The sequence below is a fragment of the Achroia grisella genome, unplaced genomic scaffold, assembly GCF_030625045.1.
Source record: "Achroia grisella isolate CSIRO2021 unplaced genomic scaffold, CSIRO_AGI_Agris_v1 utg840, whole genome shotgun sequence".
Taxonomy (NCBI): Eukaryota; Metazoa; Arthropoda; class Insecta; order Lepidoptera; family Pyralidae; genus Achroia; species Achroia grisella.
Genome location: NW_026713038.1, coordinates 944,225 through 961,512, shown reverse-complemented (window position 1 = coordinate 961,512; position 17,288 = coordinate 944,225). Strand labels below are relative to the sequence as shown.

At 32.5% G+C, this 17,288-nt stretch overlaps 1 protein-coding gene across 5 annotated transcripts in view; it reads right to left on the bottom strand.

Annotated features, from left to right (window-relative positions):
- Positions 1-1,031: 1,031 nt before the first annotated feature.
- Positions 1,032-17,288, bottom strand: part of LOC131852093 (uncharacterized) — a 163,885-nt gene continuing 147,628 nt past the window's right edge. For 3 of the 5 annotated variants that reach the window (XM_059202718.1, XM_059202719.1, XM_059202717.1), the window contains 11 exons: positions 15,540-17,186; positions 13,594-13,911; positions 12,826-13,158; positions 12,140-12,304; positions 10,743-10,799; positions 9,751-10,223; positions 6,241-6,364; positions 5,528-5,644; positions 3,125-3,243; positions 2,456-2,601; positions 1,032-1,993 (listed from right to left, as the gene is read on the bottom strand). In XM_059202718.1, coding sequence (XP_059058701.1) covers positions 1,806-1,993; positions 2,456-2,601; positions 3,125-3,243; positions 5,528-5,644; positions 6,241-6,364; positions 9,751-10,223; positions 10,743-10,799; positions 12,140-12,304; positions 12,826-13,158; positions 13,594-13,911; positions 15,540-17,186 — 3,687 coding nt within the window. In that variant the 3' untranslated portion in view covers positions 1,032-1,805. The remainder of the gene's footprint in view (positions 1,994-2,455; positions 2,602-3,124; positions 3,244-5,527; positions 5,645-6,240; positions 6,365-9,750; positions 10,224-10,742; positions 10,800-12,139; positions 12,305-12,825; positions 13,159-13,593; positions 13,912-15,539; positions 17,187-17,288) is intronic. The other 2 variants (XM_059202721.1, XM_059202720.1) reach the window with 2 other exon arrangements.

The window sequence follows — 17,288 nt, the reverse complement described above, 5'->3', positions numbered from 1 at the left end:
TGACATGGCACAAAACAATAGTTAGAAACTGTAATTATGTAATACTGTGATAAACAAAGGCAATAATAATTGTTTATGATGTAATTGTTGCATAATTATAATCAGTTGATCTAAATCATTTAAAAAAAGAACAAAGAAATTACAATTTATAATTAAATAAAATTCCGCTTGCCAGTGTTATTCGAATTTTGAATTCGAGAACGAGGGAAAATTCTAATTTTAATCAGTATAGATATTTTTTTTAAAAATAATCAAAAGCGTGCAATAGCGGACTCAGGAACCTGCTGAGTCGCTGAGACGTTTTGGTGACATGCATACTCACATATTGACAAACAGCGTGGTAGAGATTGCTATCACGCGAATGTCACTAGGAGCTGGCACTTAGGAAGTTTCATTATTAAGAAAAATGTTTTATTTTACACCATAAGATTGTATAAGATTCTTCAACCCTGAATATTAAATTACAAACTTAACAATACTCATAGATATATTAGTTATTATTCAAATTCTCAGACTATATTTTGATTGAACCTGTGATATCAAACTATAAGAACGTTTTTTAAACTAACCACACGTTTGATAAATCTACTCTAGATTTTTTTGGTCAGACACAAGAAGGTCAAATATGTAATAAAAATGACAGATCTGAACGTATGTGGTTTACTAATTTTTTGCATACATTATATTTGTATATCCTAGTGTTTAATAAGATATACTAATATAATATAATTTCATATGAAATGAGGAACAATCGCGACGAACTATCTATACAATATTGTTATAACGCCCTAAAGAAGAAAATACAACACTTATTACTAATACTGTCGCCATGTTCCTCTCTTCAAAAAGCAATACATATCACCACTATGAATGAATAAGAAGGTTGTTTGTATGATCATTTAAAATGAAACTAAATGGTATTATGCTTGTGTACTATACTAGTCCTAGGTACTTTATTAGCAATGCTTATAAAAACACAATAATTATACTCAGTGGCGTAACTTCTGGTTGGTCAGAGCGGACAAACTGTTACAGAGTCCGTAAGTATAGGAAAAAAATAATATATATTAGTTTCTAAATATATTATTTAAATAATGTTTTCTTAATCGAGTTAAGAAATTAAAATGTGAGTTTTTTTATACAAAGCAAGGGCCACAGTAGTTTATCGCAGGTCTAAGATGCCACTGTTTCTAATATAGTTATGCCACTGATTCTACTTTTGAAGTATCAGTCGATAGATAGATGTTGCTATTCTTCCTTTTCATCACATTAAGGTTATTTTTTTAGTAAGTTAGGGTGTTTACTAGGAGGTTAATTTAAGGAATGGATAGTAACAATATAGTGAGAGCCATTGAGAGAAAAAAGATTTAGCAGGCATGCCGCACATCGCCACTGCAAATCGAATTGTTGAAGTAGTTAGCAGACCACATAAAATGTATTGAACGCAAAAGTAATTGTGGGCCTTGCGCACAAGTAATAGTACAGGATGTCGAGCATATACGATGTTATAGTATACAGTGTTTATATAAAAATTGCGAGCGTGGTTGTTTATTGTAGAATATACTACATTTGCACACTCATTGCTCGAGTAATAGGGCAGTACTTAAGCTGGTTTCACACTAGACCCAGGAGTAATTGCGGCCGTGGTCGCTAGACAGCACCTAGGCCGGTCGCACGCTAGATGCTGTCGGTGGGCAGCAGTTAGGCCGTTTGCACACTAGAGTAGTCGTTGCGGCCGCCGTTATATTAAGGCCGGTTGCACACTAGATACCGTCGTAGCTGGACAGTACTTAGGCCGGTGGTCACTAGACGCAGGAGTAGTTGCGGCCATCGTCGCCGGAGTAGCAGTGGTGGCAGTGCAGGCGACGCGCGCGTACACGTACATCTGCACCCGCCCGCCCGTCTCCGAGCCGCGCACCGCACACGGCGCAGTTGAAGCACCACACGTGGTAGCACAGCGACAGCGACTCGATGATCATGGCCGCGCCGCGACCTGAACACCACCAAATCATTTATTTATTAACAATAATATAATCAAGATTTTCAAATATATAATCAAATTAACACAGCGATGTCTTGTCCCAAGCTATGCAGAGCTCGTGTTATGGCTACATTTAACTAATCAACTATAAAGAATTTAGTACCGGATTAAGACGGGAATTGCTGTAGATATCTTTTAATATAACACAAATAAAGTCAGTAAAAATAATGTAAATGTAGTAATAAAAATATTTTTTATTATAACTGCTTCAATTTCATTATATGTTTACTAATATTTTATTTTGTCTACCTGTTTCGATAATAAAAGCCTGTTTCCCGTACCTTAAAAATATTGTATTCAGCAATCATTGTAATTATACAAATGTTATTTAATATATTGTTTGTCATTTCCTCATTGTATACTACAAAAAAAAATAGAATCTATTTATCTATATATCTTCAAAATAGTACGCACCTAATTCCTCTCCACAGTGCGAACACTTCTTTTTCCCGCTGACACTGAGCAGCTTGTCTTCCCTACTGGTGGGCGGCTCCGGTCGAGGCTCGGGTCGTGGTTGAGGTCTCACCGGTCGCTTCAAGTCCGCTGGCAGGTGTTGTTGGCTACAATACACAATTTATTATACACTACATGTTTCCCTCTATTTGCCATATCATTGGAATGTATATATTTTTTACCACTATCCCAACCGTTCAGGCCAGCTAATTCAATTGATAAGAATTAGCAGGAATCTCAGCTGGTACATTTTTTATTTTAGTCATACCATATATCTAGTTAATAATATGAGATGTTCCGCTCATTTAAAATATTTATATTAAAAGAAGTTGTTTCCAGTTATTTATACATATTTAGTTCTGATGTTGATTCTAAAAAAATATAACTTATCAACATTCGGAAAAATATTCTCTGAAGCACTGAGAAGAACAAAGCAGCAAGTTGGATGCTACAGTATTCTCGTACAGCCAAATCACTCAGGGGTATGATAAATAGATAGTAGCCGATTCTCAGACCTACTGAATATGCATATAAAATTTCATAAAAATCGGTGAAGCCAACATTGTGACACGAGAATTTTATATATAAGACTATGTGACTATGTTATGTCAGATTACAATGATGATTTACCTGGAGCTTAAATGCATCATATTGTGCAATGGTGCTGGTGCCATATCCTGGTGATAGGAGTGCCTCTGCGCTGCTCGGAGTTTGTTCCTTTGTTCTTCTATCCGGCGTTGTTCCGCTTCCTGAAACATGCACATTTTTTTTTCTATATTCACAATAGATAGACACAGTACAAAATATCAATCTGTAAATTTATTTAATAATTTACTATTAGATTTACAATTTTACATTGTTTAAGACTAAATTGAGGATATTTTTATTGAATGAGTGCTACTATTCAGTAGATGACTATTATCTATATATGTATTAGTAGATGACTAATGATGACCATAAAAATGTATAACTGACCTAACGATATTTACTTAAATATATACATAGAAAATACCCAGACAGATACAAACAATCATACTAAAGAATACAAATATCTGTACAGTGCGACAGAACCCGCCAGTATCGGAAAGTAAGGCGTGATCAACCGCTAGACTACCGTGGTCTAATATATACAGCGTGGAGACAACATTTTACTCCTTCGCAATGTCAACGCATGAGGAGTACCAGAATCGTCGCATGTTGATCGTGATATCCGTGATGTACTATCTTGTCATATACTATACAAGAATAGCATCACGGTTACCTACCACCGTGACGATTACTTACCACCAGGTAATAACTCTTGCGAAAAACACAAAGATGTCTTTAAATCTAAGATCCTGCAAACATTGATAATAAGACTGTACAACCAATGCATTCTACCAGTGCTAACATATGCTTGTGAGACGTGGACGCTGACCGCCGAAAGGGTCAATAAATGCTTGATATCTCCATACGAGACAGACTGATCAGAAGACGCACTAGAGTTACTGACATCATCAAAAGAATCGCACAGCTAAGGTGGCGTTGGGTCGGCCTCGTATGTCGATGAAGAGATGACAGCTGAACATACAGATCTCTAATGTGGTGACCTAGGATGGGAAGCAGAAGCGTAGGCAGACTAGCTGACAGATGGTCGACAAAAAAAACGGCAGGACCAACTTGGATAAGATGCGCCGCAGAGACACGAAATCTTAATGTGCCCACAGTAGGGGGAAGGGGATTGCTAGCAATGTACCATGTTAGGTTTACTTCCACGCGGTTCCCCCTGGAAACCATCTTGGTAATTAGCCATTTGCCAAAATGGGCAAACTGACCTGACTTCATGCTCATATTATCATCCTCCACTGGTGCCCCGCTAGCGTAAACCGTTAGCGCAGGCGAGTGCATAATTTCATTATCATCAATAAAAAAAAATGTACCCACTGTTGCAATAACGATTCAGACCGAATTCTATTCAGACCGAAGAAGGTCGATAATTATGCAGGGCATCGTCCAAGAGTGGACTAATCTATCCTGAAGAAAAGAGGAAGAGGTAACAATAAAAACTGATAACGCTACAATAGCTTTGTCTTGACCTTTGCTTCTATATCTCCACCTCTGTGAGGCCCAATAACAATCAGTCTATGAAATCTAAACGTTACTATCCAACGTAACACTTTATCGTAATTTGATTTATTACCTGAATGTGTTAATTAAATACGAGTAACATTGTTTTCCACTTACAACGTTATCTATGGAGAGAATTTTTAATTCAAACTCTGAGATAAGATTAAACGGTAATCACTATTTTATTACTTCCTGGTCGTATACGAGTAGTTTCATTTAGTTTTAAACAAGTCATGATAATACAACATCACGATTGTTATGCTACATGGCATAGACAGAGACTTAACTATATATTGTACTTTGACTTAACTAAGGACATCGTGGGGAATGTAACATCCAACATATCTGCATTTGAAAAAAATATTAACTTATATAAAATGTTAACTGTTATTTATACGAGCATACATTCACGCTTGTTTCTCACTGCGGTAAGCAGAGATTAAGTAACGCTAAATGCTTGGATTGCTACATAGGACAGCCTCGCTGGTCTAGCGGTTTAGCACAGCGCCTTCCGAAGGTCGCAGGTCCATTACTATTGAGTATGATTGTCTGTATGGGTCTGGTTATTTACTACGTGTGTATGTACACAAATGTATCAGTTTTCTGATACTTAAAATATAAGTTCCACTTAACATGGGACTAGATGACTCCGTGTGAATTGTCCTGAGATATTATTATTATATACCATTTGCTTCCTGTTCGTTCAAATTATACATCAAGATGGCCTACTTTTTATTTAGCTATTTTGCAAAATGCCCAAATATAAATTACGTGACATATTCAGGGAGGGGTGGGACGGGTGAGACGGATAATGTAACTGTTTGGAGAATCACAAACGTCATGTAAAAAAAATGTAATCTACTAACAGGTGTCTCAGGGCATTTGTAACCCTCCTTAATTGGATGGACGAGTAAAAATATACGTTACCTGTATTAGCCAATGCTGGTTGTAATTATAATTGGCTGGTTTCCGCTGTGGCTGCTGCCGGTTTTGCATCCACTCCGCGTTTGAGATCAGTTTCGGTGTGGGGGCCGCACTTAGTGCCTGAAAGCGATAAATATATTTTTACATCAACTGTATATCTTATCCATCAGAGAATAAAAATAATTGTGTCAATTTTGTGCAAAATTAACACTAGATGTCGTATGGATTGCAAAAACAATTACTAAAATCAGTTTAAAATTCATAACTGCCATACATACATAGATAGTCGTAGAGTCTTTTTTTCTCAAATTAAGAAATCAGTTTGAATGAAAAGGTACGTAATAGTAGAAAAGGTAGTAAAAGTAATTATTCTGTACATACAGTGTGTCACTGATATTTAATGCTAATAGAATAATTACTTTTTTCACTCTACTATACCATATACTTTTTATTTTTATATTTTTTTTGTATGAAATCTACAGATATTCAAATTGCAAGCTGACAAAATTTATTAACTGTTGTTTTCATTTATGTTCTATAATAAAGATACTACTTAGTTTCATTACTTATCCTATTGTATCTCTATTTATACCCTATGTGAATATTTTCTTAATATCTTACATTGATGTATTGGTACAGAATAGAATGAAATTCTTTGTAGCCTTAATAAGTAATAAACACGGCATATAATAATGAAATAGAAATAGTAATAGTACCTGTAAGGTATGCCTGGTCATGGATTGGTACGGTGTACTTCCGTTGGCAACAGGTTTGGGCCTCAGCTGGACTGTAGTGCGGTCCACGTTGGCATACTCCCCCGCTGATGGTACGCGGCTACTCCTGAAAATCATCAAAAATATCATTAATAAGATGATGATATGGCTTTATAATAATATTCTTGGACAATTCACATAACCCCATCGTCCCCCCGTCCCAAGTTAGGCAGAGCCTGTGTTATGGGTACGAGACAATTTTTGTACATACATAGTACATATAAAAAACATCCAGACCGACAAAAACAATTTACTCTTTAATACAAATATTTATACCGTGCGAGAAATCGAACCCGCGACCATCGGAAGTAAAGATATGATTAACTGGAATGAAATATTAATTGCCAACTGTCTTGATTCTTGTGAAGATCTTGGTGAGCACAACTTAATATGTTCTACATTTCGCTTAGTATCTATATTTTATACATACCAAGCGAAATGTAGAATTTAACGTGGCAAGCTGCGAACCTATTGTCATCTTACATAATTATGATTGTTATTTTCACTGGAGATTAATAAAAAAATTATTTAGGCACAGAATCGAAAATTTGGTTTATACGAAAGAAGAGAAGAAGAAAAGTAGGAATATTTATGATGGTTTTTTATGTATCTGGAACGGAAACTGAGCTGATAGACATTTAATGGTAAGTGGTAACCGCCAACTATAAACGCAAATAAGCCATGGATATCTCACTAACATAACTCTTCAATGAACTATCTACATAAGCATCTTTCAATTAAAATACTGCTTAAAAAGAAGGGTGCTTGGGGATTATAATAGGCAATATGGCGGTACCAACTCTTTTACGAAACCTAACCTTATGATGTCATGCTTATATCATAAAGTAAAGTATTCTCTAAAAAAGGATTTCGGAAAATTCTCATTAGAACGGGAAATAACTAATAATCGTGCATATATAGGTTTATATATATTAAATAGCCACTTTGTTAAATAACTTAAATTTATTTTTATCTCTGTTAAATTTAAAGATTAAATTTCATTCTGTTTGTTAATAACTAGTTAGACTTTAATTAAATAATAATCTTACTAAAGGATTCGGGCGTCATTTCTTTTATCACGCAATAATATTTTTATCACTAACTGTATTTATTCAATTCCATGAAAGTTACTTAAAAGTAATATTGTTAAGATTATATTTATTCGATTGCAATTTATTGATATTCAGATAAAACGTCTTTTTTTAAACTTAGCAATTGTAAAATATTTTTTCAGTTTATTATTCCTAATGATATCTAATGAAAGCAAAATTAATGTTCACAGAAAGACTATAGAGAGTTTGTCTTGAAAAGTTGAAAGGGTATAAATAAGCCGAAAACCAGTCGCAGTTAGTCAAAATTATTTGTTAATATAGAATAATGATAAATACTATTTTATTTTTATTGGATATTTTTGATACTTCTGTGCGTCCTAATTTTTTTAATAACCCTATCGTCCAGTTCGGTAGTTACTTCAGTTAAAAAGAACTGGCACAAAACTCAAAATGAAATAAAAGTGCTAGTATTCATTTTTCATTTTTATAATGAACAAACTTCAACTGAAATGTACAATAGAAAATAATTTTTAACATCTTAAACAAACTACCGTTTACTTTATCAATATGGTATGCAAAGTATTATATGTATTTTAAGATTATTACTTTGTTTTTTGATAAAATTATCCAAGTTTATAAGTATTTCACTTGTTTTTCACATGTATTTATATTTATAAGTTTAGCCGTAAAGTGTATACCTTTACTAAACTTGTAAATATAAATAACGTATCGCAAAAATGTATTTCAGCGTTGCAGAACGCACCTTTCGTTAATTCTGTTATATTTTTATTGTTTTTTTTTTATAATTGTCAGGAAAAGGTTTGCATGTACAAACAGTTTGTCTGATATTCCAGTTACATGAAAAAAAAACAACAATCATAATTTACTTGTAAATAAAACTGCAATATTTATTATATACAGCTTGGTTTCCATGGATGACGTAAATTACAATTTATAAATAATTCATTATGTAATCGTTGCATTGTAGATATGGTATAATGGAGGTAAAAAGATGCCATTTTGTTCGTGAAAATGGTATAGTCATTTTCTCCACAGATTGCATTATTCAAACAAGAAATAAGTATACACAATTATAGAGATGACTGTTCGTAGATTAATCTAGAAAACGAGTTTATTTTCCTTGTGTTAGATATTTATTAAATGCTGATGATTTCAATCATTTCAACTTGTATAATTTTTTAGTTTTTGACTTAAACGTAGAAGTAATACATATTTATGTATTCCGAACATTCCATAATAATGTAATTCTAAAGAAATCACTTTAATAATTTAATATATCGACATTATTATGTTAACCCTTACTTAATTATTATTATTTAGAAAGGGTTAACGTTATAATTGTGTACAAACTATATTAAAATCTAATTAGGAACTCCCCATATTGATATTGGTTGAAAAAGGAAAGAAATTAAGAGTGGGAGTTTAAAGTAGAGTATATATTGAATAAAATTTGTTTATAAATGGTAACAGAAGGTTATAATCAAAAAGGTAAAAATGATTGGCTAGAACAAAGCTGACCCGCGCAATTTCGTCTACGTCACACTTACTTGACATATTTCGGCCGAATTATCTTTTTAAATTATAGTTTATATGTTATTCTGATGTATAAGCTATTATACATCAGAATAACATATAAACTATAATATATATATATTACTATGATATATATACGATATATATTACTGTAAAGTTTCATCAAAATGCGTTAGTAGTTTTTTCGTAAAAGAGTTACAAACATCCATACAAACATACACAAACTTTCGCGTTTATAATATTAGTAAAATGATTCCACAGTCAGACAGGCAGATAATGCAGCGTATGCAATAAAACATCGTCAGCGTCAGCTCTGTCTCACATATTTAAACTGTCAAGCAGATTACTTTGAAAGATGTGTTGTGATTGAACGATAAGAAACAGATATTACGCATTGCAACGCTTAAAATTACCGATAAATTGATGAAAATATACCATAACAATATCTCCAATCCCGCGCTCTATCTACAATTTATTGAAAATCATATATTACTTATATTTAAGTTTCAACTATTGAAGAGATATGACGTGTGAAGACACAATGGCTGTACAGGCTGGAGTCTTTTTCCCTTTCTGTGACGGGAAGATACGAACAAAAAAAAGTATAATTTACGGGCACAAAGCGATGATTCCTTAGTCCGCTGAAGTAGTAAAATAAAGTGTGTCACACGATAATGTGATGTCATTCTAAACCTAAACTATATAGCCGACGGTTGCCCAATGTTCACTTCCGCTCAAATGGGCCATTACGTTGTTTGCCATTCCCATTAGATAAAAAGAATAATTGAAATTAGTACATAAAATTGATATATTTTAAATATCAAAATGTAAAAGTATATTTACTAACCTCATAGTAATTTCTCTTTCAATTGACTCCCGACTCCTTGGTTTTGGAGGTAGCACAGGCTGCGTTGGTCTCACTGACGGTACTGGCCTCTGCACTTCATTCACTTTTCCTCTATCCTCATATAACACCTTCCGGCTCTCCTCAACACCGAAATGCCTTTGAATATGCTCCTCAGACACGAAAGGCTTCCGTTTCATGTTTTCATCGAATACCGGCCTCTCAGGGATTGTTGGTGCTACTGGTGTGTAATTTTCTTTGATCAACAGATTTGGCATTGAATGTCTGTAATTCCCACTATCAGCTTTGTTTGGTCGACTGTGTAATGGCGGTTTCTCTGGTGCATTGGACACAATTGATACATCTTGTACAGACTTCTGTATTATCCTGTTTTGATCTCGTAGCAAGTTTTCCCTTTGCCTCCTAAGTTCTTCCTGCTCAAGTTGCAGCAGTTCTCTTTCGAAACGTAGCACTTCCTAATTTCGGATTGGTTATAGGTATTAATAACGTGTTATGGTTTGTATTTAGAGTTAGTAACGGATTTTAGTGACAAGTGTTAGTAGGTAAAGGGCATAAGCTAGCGTGCATTATTTCTTTTGTTATGTTTACAAATGGTACATGTTATGGGAGTCTCCATTAAAAAAATGGACAGCTTATTTTTCAATGGAGTTTTAGATCTTCGGTTTACATGACAAATCTCTATATTCGTTATAAATGTTTATATATATATATATATCGTTATAAATTAATAATGATTAAAGGAAAACTATTTACAGCTACTTTGGATGTTATTTTAGCAGTCGTATGTATGTACAAATATTTTTTGAAGTATAGCAATATTTGAATAATATCATTTTTGAAATTTGACATTAAATATTTCTGCACGTAAAAATACAAATTTTCAATACACGTGTCTATCTAAAGTTCCATATTTTAATATCCATGTAAACCGAAATATGTTTAGTAATATAAGTGTTTTAAAACTTGTAAGTCACCTTTGTATGAGAATCATCAGTGTTCCCGTCTGGCCAATCCGCGTTAGTGCGACACGCCTGCAACGTTACACAGCGCGGCCATCTTGTTAAATGTTATTTACACACAACAAAATGGCGGATGAATAGCAAACCATAATATTGATACAGTTTTTAGGATTATTTGATACACTATACGCATCAAGATTAGATAAATTAAGGTTAATGTTCTACATCTGACTTTGATTGATTAACTAATGTTTATTCACATTGTAATGTCGTTGTTCTTAAAGTAGGAGGACATATTTATGTTATGAGGTTATGTGTCGAAATATTATGGTTTTAACATCAAATATACATAGATTTAATGATAATTTTTAATGTTAATATTAGAACAAGTTTGAATGAAATTATTATTCTATTTTAATTTTAGCTATACAATAACTATACTAATCACTAGCTAAGAAAAGTAAAATGTATTATTATTATTTTAAGTAGGATATGCAAATAAGTGCAGAGTACATGCAGCGCAAGTATATATATATTTATATATTCTACAAAAGGTGCTAGTGCAAAATGAAAGGCAATATTGATAACGTAAATAATATTTATTTTTAAATTTAACATACATCCATATACGACTAATCAAAACTAATATTTATAAGTAATTTGAAAAAAATATAATATTTTTATTTTAATGGATTTGGTACAATAAATTATACAATAAAAGCATTAGAAAGCAGGATATTGGTTAATATAGCAGCTATATTGTTTTGAATACCACAAGCTACTTATTTATATATATATTGATATATAAGTAAATCAATATTTCTTGTAGTATACAAAACATAATTATATACAAACTCCTTCCATATCCAAATAGATAACATATAAATGTGCTTTCAAAGCATTTTACAGTGCAAAAACCTTACTTAAACCATACCTTTCATTAATTGTTTAATTTATAATCACTCGTAATAATAATTATTATAATTCGAGAATTTTTGTTGAATCAACTTCTCAATATAAATCTATGTCTAACACTAAGAGATCTAAACTTCAACCAAAAAAATCTACATTTTCAAATTTATATAAAATGGAAATTTGTGTAGTAGATATATGTATATATATGGTATATAATATTTTTGCTATTGCATTTCACTGGTATGAAATGAAAAAAACAATAAAAATATAGTAAAGTACTTAAAAATACCAAACTTATCTTTTACATATTAATATTAAATAGAAATATAACCGGTTTATAAAATAAATGAAACCTATGAAGGTAAACCTTGAAACGCCAAAAGGAAAGAAGTAATGGCATAAAATATATTTATTCTAAACCTAGCTACGTGTATGAAAGAGAAGAGCTTACTTTACATTTTTTTTAATATAATATTAATTTAGTTTTTATGCGTTACCTGTTGCTGTTGTAGTTTTTTGTCCAATTTATCTATTTTGCTAACGTCAGACTCTTGTGATACGGTTAGTTCTGTTAGCTTAGAATTTAAATTAGTCGTGAAATTCTTTTCTTGTTTCTTAATTTGTTCCTCTTCGTCTGATGTCACTGTTACGTGTGTGTAGGGCTGAAAAATTAATGCAACAATAAATTATAGCTACTAGACTAACTCTCAAGATCAAACTAATAAGAACTAAAAGTTGACATCCTTGGCTTGTAATGGCTATCCTTTTGTCATTAACGTTACATCTTGTTTCTTCTGAAAGCTGTTTTTGGTTTGACATTTGACTTGGGCAAGGTAAATAACCTTTAAGTAACTCCTTAGTCCTTAAAAATGGAAACTGTGGGCATTTTCTAAATAATCAAATATAATCCTGAGGTCGTTATCGCCAACACAAAATAACTTTTGTGTGAAAATTAGAATTTTTGACCGTCTTTCCAGTGATGAGAAGACCGATAGATTTAGACATGGAATTAATCCGAGAAACACTCCCACCAAATACACCCACCCAAATGTGGTTATTTCAAGTGTACCGTAGAACCGATTAAGTCTTTGACTACTCTATCTAAGATAATAGTCGTGAAGGTAAATAATTTAATTATGTTAATACCCACATTAAATTTTTACTCCGTAATAATAGACCTTACCTCGCTATTTTGTCTGCTATGAGGGTTTGAAGTCTCAGGAGAAGACTGCCCCTTGTACCAAGCTTCAGCCGAGGGGCCTCTATCAATATCGACACCAGAGTCCCTACTTTGTCTCAACTTTTCATCCATATCATGCGAAAGAGTTTTCTTATAAAGGAGCTTCTCTATTTTCGTCTCTTCTTGTAGGAACGATGTTATGTCTGGTCGCGGTGCTAACGTTAAATCGACATCTAAGTAACTGTCGTCTTGGCCTTCGATGCCTAAAAAGCTGGTGCGCTTATTCCTAATCTCCTTTTTGATGCGACGCGCTGAGCTGGTGTGTTTGAAGTTCCCCTGATATAAAATTGTATTATTGTACACTGAAATACTTATAAGAATAGATTTATATTTAGTATTCATAATTTTGTTGGTATGTAGAAAATAAAGTTATTTATTTATTTATAGTTAGCTCCCCAAGTTTGCAAGAATAAGAAAAAGGGTGAGCATTTTTCAATCAATAATTGAAGTCCGATTTTCATTTTTAATAAAAACTTTTCTAGTATATGTAGCTACAATTATTGTAAAATTAAGTTTTCTTGTTATAGTTAATATATTATAATATTTAGAAATAAGATAGCCTAGCATATTTTACAAATTACGCAAGTTACAAATCTTCCTAAATATTCCCATCCTAATGAAACTCATTAGAATCATTAGGATAGGAATATTTATCATTATTAAGCATTTCAATGAAACTATAATTAAATTCACAGGTATTTAAATACTTACGTTGCCAAGTAATTCATCTTCTGTGTTATCTTCGGTGGGTGGAGGAGGCGGTTTTTCTTTCGGCGGTTCCATAGCATTAGTAGCTAGATCTAACGGGAATGCTCCATCATCAACATTGTTCTGGTAAAATATATCTATATTTTCATATAATGGTGCAACAGATATTTTTTTATCACTATCAAAATCAAACATTGGATCAACTTTATCTGACACTTTTTCAGAGATGTTATTTCTATTCTCGACTTCCATATTGCTGTTGTTATAAAAATTTTCTTCCGAGTCTAATTCTTTGAACGCTAATTCTAATGCGTCAGTTACCTGTAAATTAATAAATTCGTCAATAACGAATTTTTATCTTATCCAAGTACATAAAAAAACATATTAAAATTTCAGAGTGAGAAGCTAAACAAAAATCAAATGAAAACTACACAAATTAGTTAAAAATTCTTAAAAAATCACACTAACAAAAATAATTACACTTTACAAAATTGAAAAACACATTACGTAAAAGAAAATAGGTCGGAATAGTGACACTTAAATAGCATTATAATTTTTAAACAAAATTTTGCAAAAGTATTAAGTTACAAATAAATAAAAAATACACATGCATGCATGCTATTTAAAAAAATGCGGCGGAAATGATAGTTAATGAAGCGAAACATCTACACGACACAAGTCTTACCTTGGATACCCATCACCAAAAGCTGATGTAATGTCACCTAATGCAAGAATCAGAACGTATCAATATAATTTTATACTTAATTAAAACCTGACAGTACAAAGTGATGTATTCCTCAGGAGAACCCTTCATAGTCTGAGGCAGTAGTCATGCTCAAGATAAAACTATATTTGAACAAGATAATATGCCACAGATAACATTATCTATGTAATTTTAATTCCTAAACTAACATATTTGACATTTTCAGGTAGGTCATAAATCTAATATATAAAATATGTATGAAAGGTAACATATACATAAATAAAACAAATATAACAATGTAACATATATTTTTGGTAATATGAATTACAAATATCACGTTTTACGAATAATTATGCTAATGATTAGGACGTTAAATAATGATGAGTTTATGTCTATGTATTATATCATGTAATATACTTAAATATACTATTTTATACAAGTATGATACTACAGATTATAACCCTGTTGGTACTAAAAATCTATTTGTTTATTCGATTAATGTATTATTTGCTAAGTGCTAGGAATTTAATGGGATGTTTAGCACATACGAGAATACAGGAAAGGTACTAATATAATTGTGAGCAAATTATATTATGTTGATACTACATAATTTCTAACACTTGTTTATACTTGTGCATTTAGAGTATATTTTAGTTAATATTAAGGAATTCTATATCATTACGAAATATTAAAGAAATTAAAGGTGAGATCAATAGATCATAAAAATTCTAGAAAAAATGTCCATATCTGTGTTTTCTCATCTATCTTGCAGTATAATAGCAATTCATGAGAAACAGAACGAACGTAATCAGACTTAAGCCTGATTATCAGTACCAGAATTATTCGCGTTTGTTACTGTTGTCGTTGTAATCTTATTGTTAATAAATAAAATGGTTTTTCTTCTATTAGGTTCCAAGCAACGCTTAGTTCTTTTCTGCCAAAAAGGATTAGAATCTTGTGAACTTACCGTGACTTCACCGTTTTGGGGATTTGTAATGGTGTTATGGCTTTGATCAATGACCTCATTGCTTTGGTTATTAGAGATTGTACCTTTAATGTTGTTATTATGAGTATGATTATATGAATCGTGGTCACTGATATTTACATCAGTAGATGAGCATTTAGATGTGCACGTTACATCAGCTAGTTTATTAATAAGTGAGATATTGTAATTAGTGGTCTTTAGCGTTTTAATGGAATTCTTTGGTGAAATGTTAGTAGTAGTTATTATATTAGAAACAGTTACCATTGGCATGCTCTTGCTATTAGTAGAAATATTAGTAGTGCTTATTTCATTACTGTTAGAATTGTTCCCAGCACCAGCGTTCATTTTGTTGCAAATTTCATTCAAGTTTAAATGTATAGTCATTTTCCCTTCAAAAACTACCGTGTCGCCTTCCGAAGCAGTAGACACAGGATCAGTCAAACTTACACTGATATCTTGATTATCCAAACTTTTGAGGGTATCTTCATCTTCTTTGTCCATTTGAATCTCTGTTACTTCTTCAGTGACACTGAGTTCCTCTGGTTGAGAAAGCGCTTGTATATAGTTACTTCCACTATCAGTGTCTTCAACTTTACTATCTTGGTCTTGTTCTTCAACTTCCTCAATGATTATATCTTCTATAATGGTTTGAGTTTGTTGAGGAATAATTTTGGGATCCTCTGTTTTATGAGGCTCTAATGTTAGTGCTCCATCCTCATTTGATGATTCGTATTCAGATATCATAGGCTCTTCAATTGGCGAAGCTACTTGAGTTAAATCAGCGATGTCATCTGCTGGAACGCAAGAATCTCTTGCCGTATGGATACCGCTATCTTCTGTTTCAATGTCACTTGGAATAGTGTTATTTTGCATTTCAGCACAATCGAAATCTTCTAAACTTTGAACTCTTTCAAAAGAATTTGGCGAAGACTGTCCATTAATATCTAAGCTATCTAGAGATCGACAAAAACTTTGCATTTGGCTCTCTATTCCAGATAAGCTTGATTTCAGAGAACTATCTGATACCTGATCTTTTGGAATAATATCTCGTGTGTCATGATTAGCAAGTTCTTCTTCAACAGATATTTTAGGAATTTCCTTATTTTTGGCTGCATCAAGACATGATAAACGCTCTTTTATACTCATTGACACTTGTTTTACCTCGGTTTTAATTACTTTTTCTTCTTCCGAATTTTGCGACTTAAAAGTTGATAAACGTTCTTTTAATGATTTTGTATTTGTAAGATCACCATTAGATAATCTTTTGAGTTTTTCGGGCTCTGTGGATGCAGATTTTACTTTTTCAAGAGAGGATAAACGTTCTTTTAATGGCCTTACTTCAACAGGTAATTTATTCAGGTCGCTTGTAGATTTCTGAATCTGAATGTCATCTGTGAATTTTTCTAAATTAGACAGTCTTTCTTTAATTGACTTTTTGTTTGTAATATCAGGTAATTTTGGTTTATTCATTTGTGACTCCTGTGAATTCTCTCGTTCAAATTGTTCTCTTCGTTTGTTTATATCAACTTTAGGCAAATCTTTTTTCTGATTATTATTTTTGGCGTCATTAACTCTTTCATGTTGGAAAGATGAAACTTTCTCTTCAATTTTATTACTGACCGATGTTCTGATTCTGTTTAGATCGCTGTTTATTTTTTCCGGTGATTTTTCTTTGAAATTATTATTTACGACTGTTTTAATGATGTTACTGTTAGTTTGTGAAATGATTCTCGACTTGTAGCCCTCAATGGCACCCTCGTATGTGTACTCCTCGGGTTCTGGAGAGCTGATTGTCGTGGTCGTACAAGTGTCGTATTCGTTAGCGCTTGAGCACAATTTGCGGTTGGTGTCACAGTTGGACATATTGTCGACATCTGAATGGTGTTTATCCAGGTCGATACCGTCGCTCTGAAAATGTAATTTAAATAAGCCTGATGTGTTTGATGAATAGTAACCTAATTAAGTTTTCATGTGCTGTTATGTGCAAGTGACTCTCCTGGTGCTACAGAC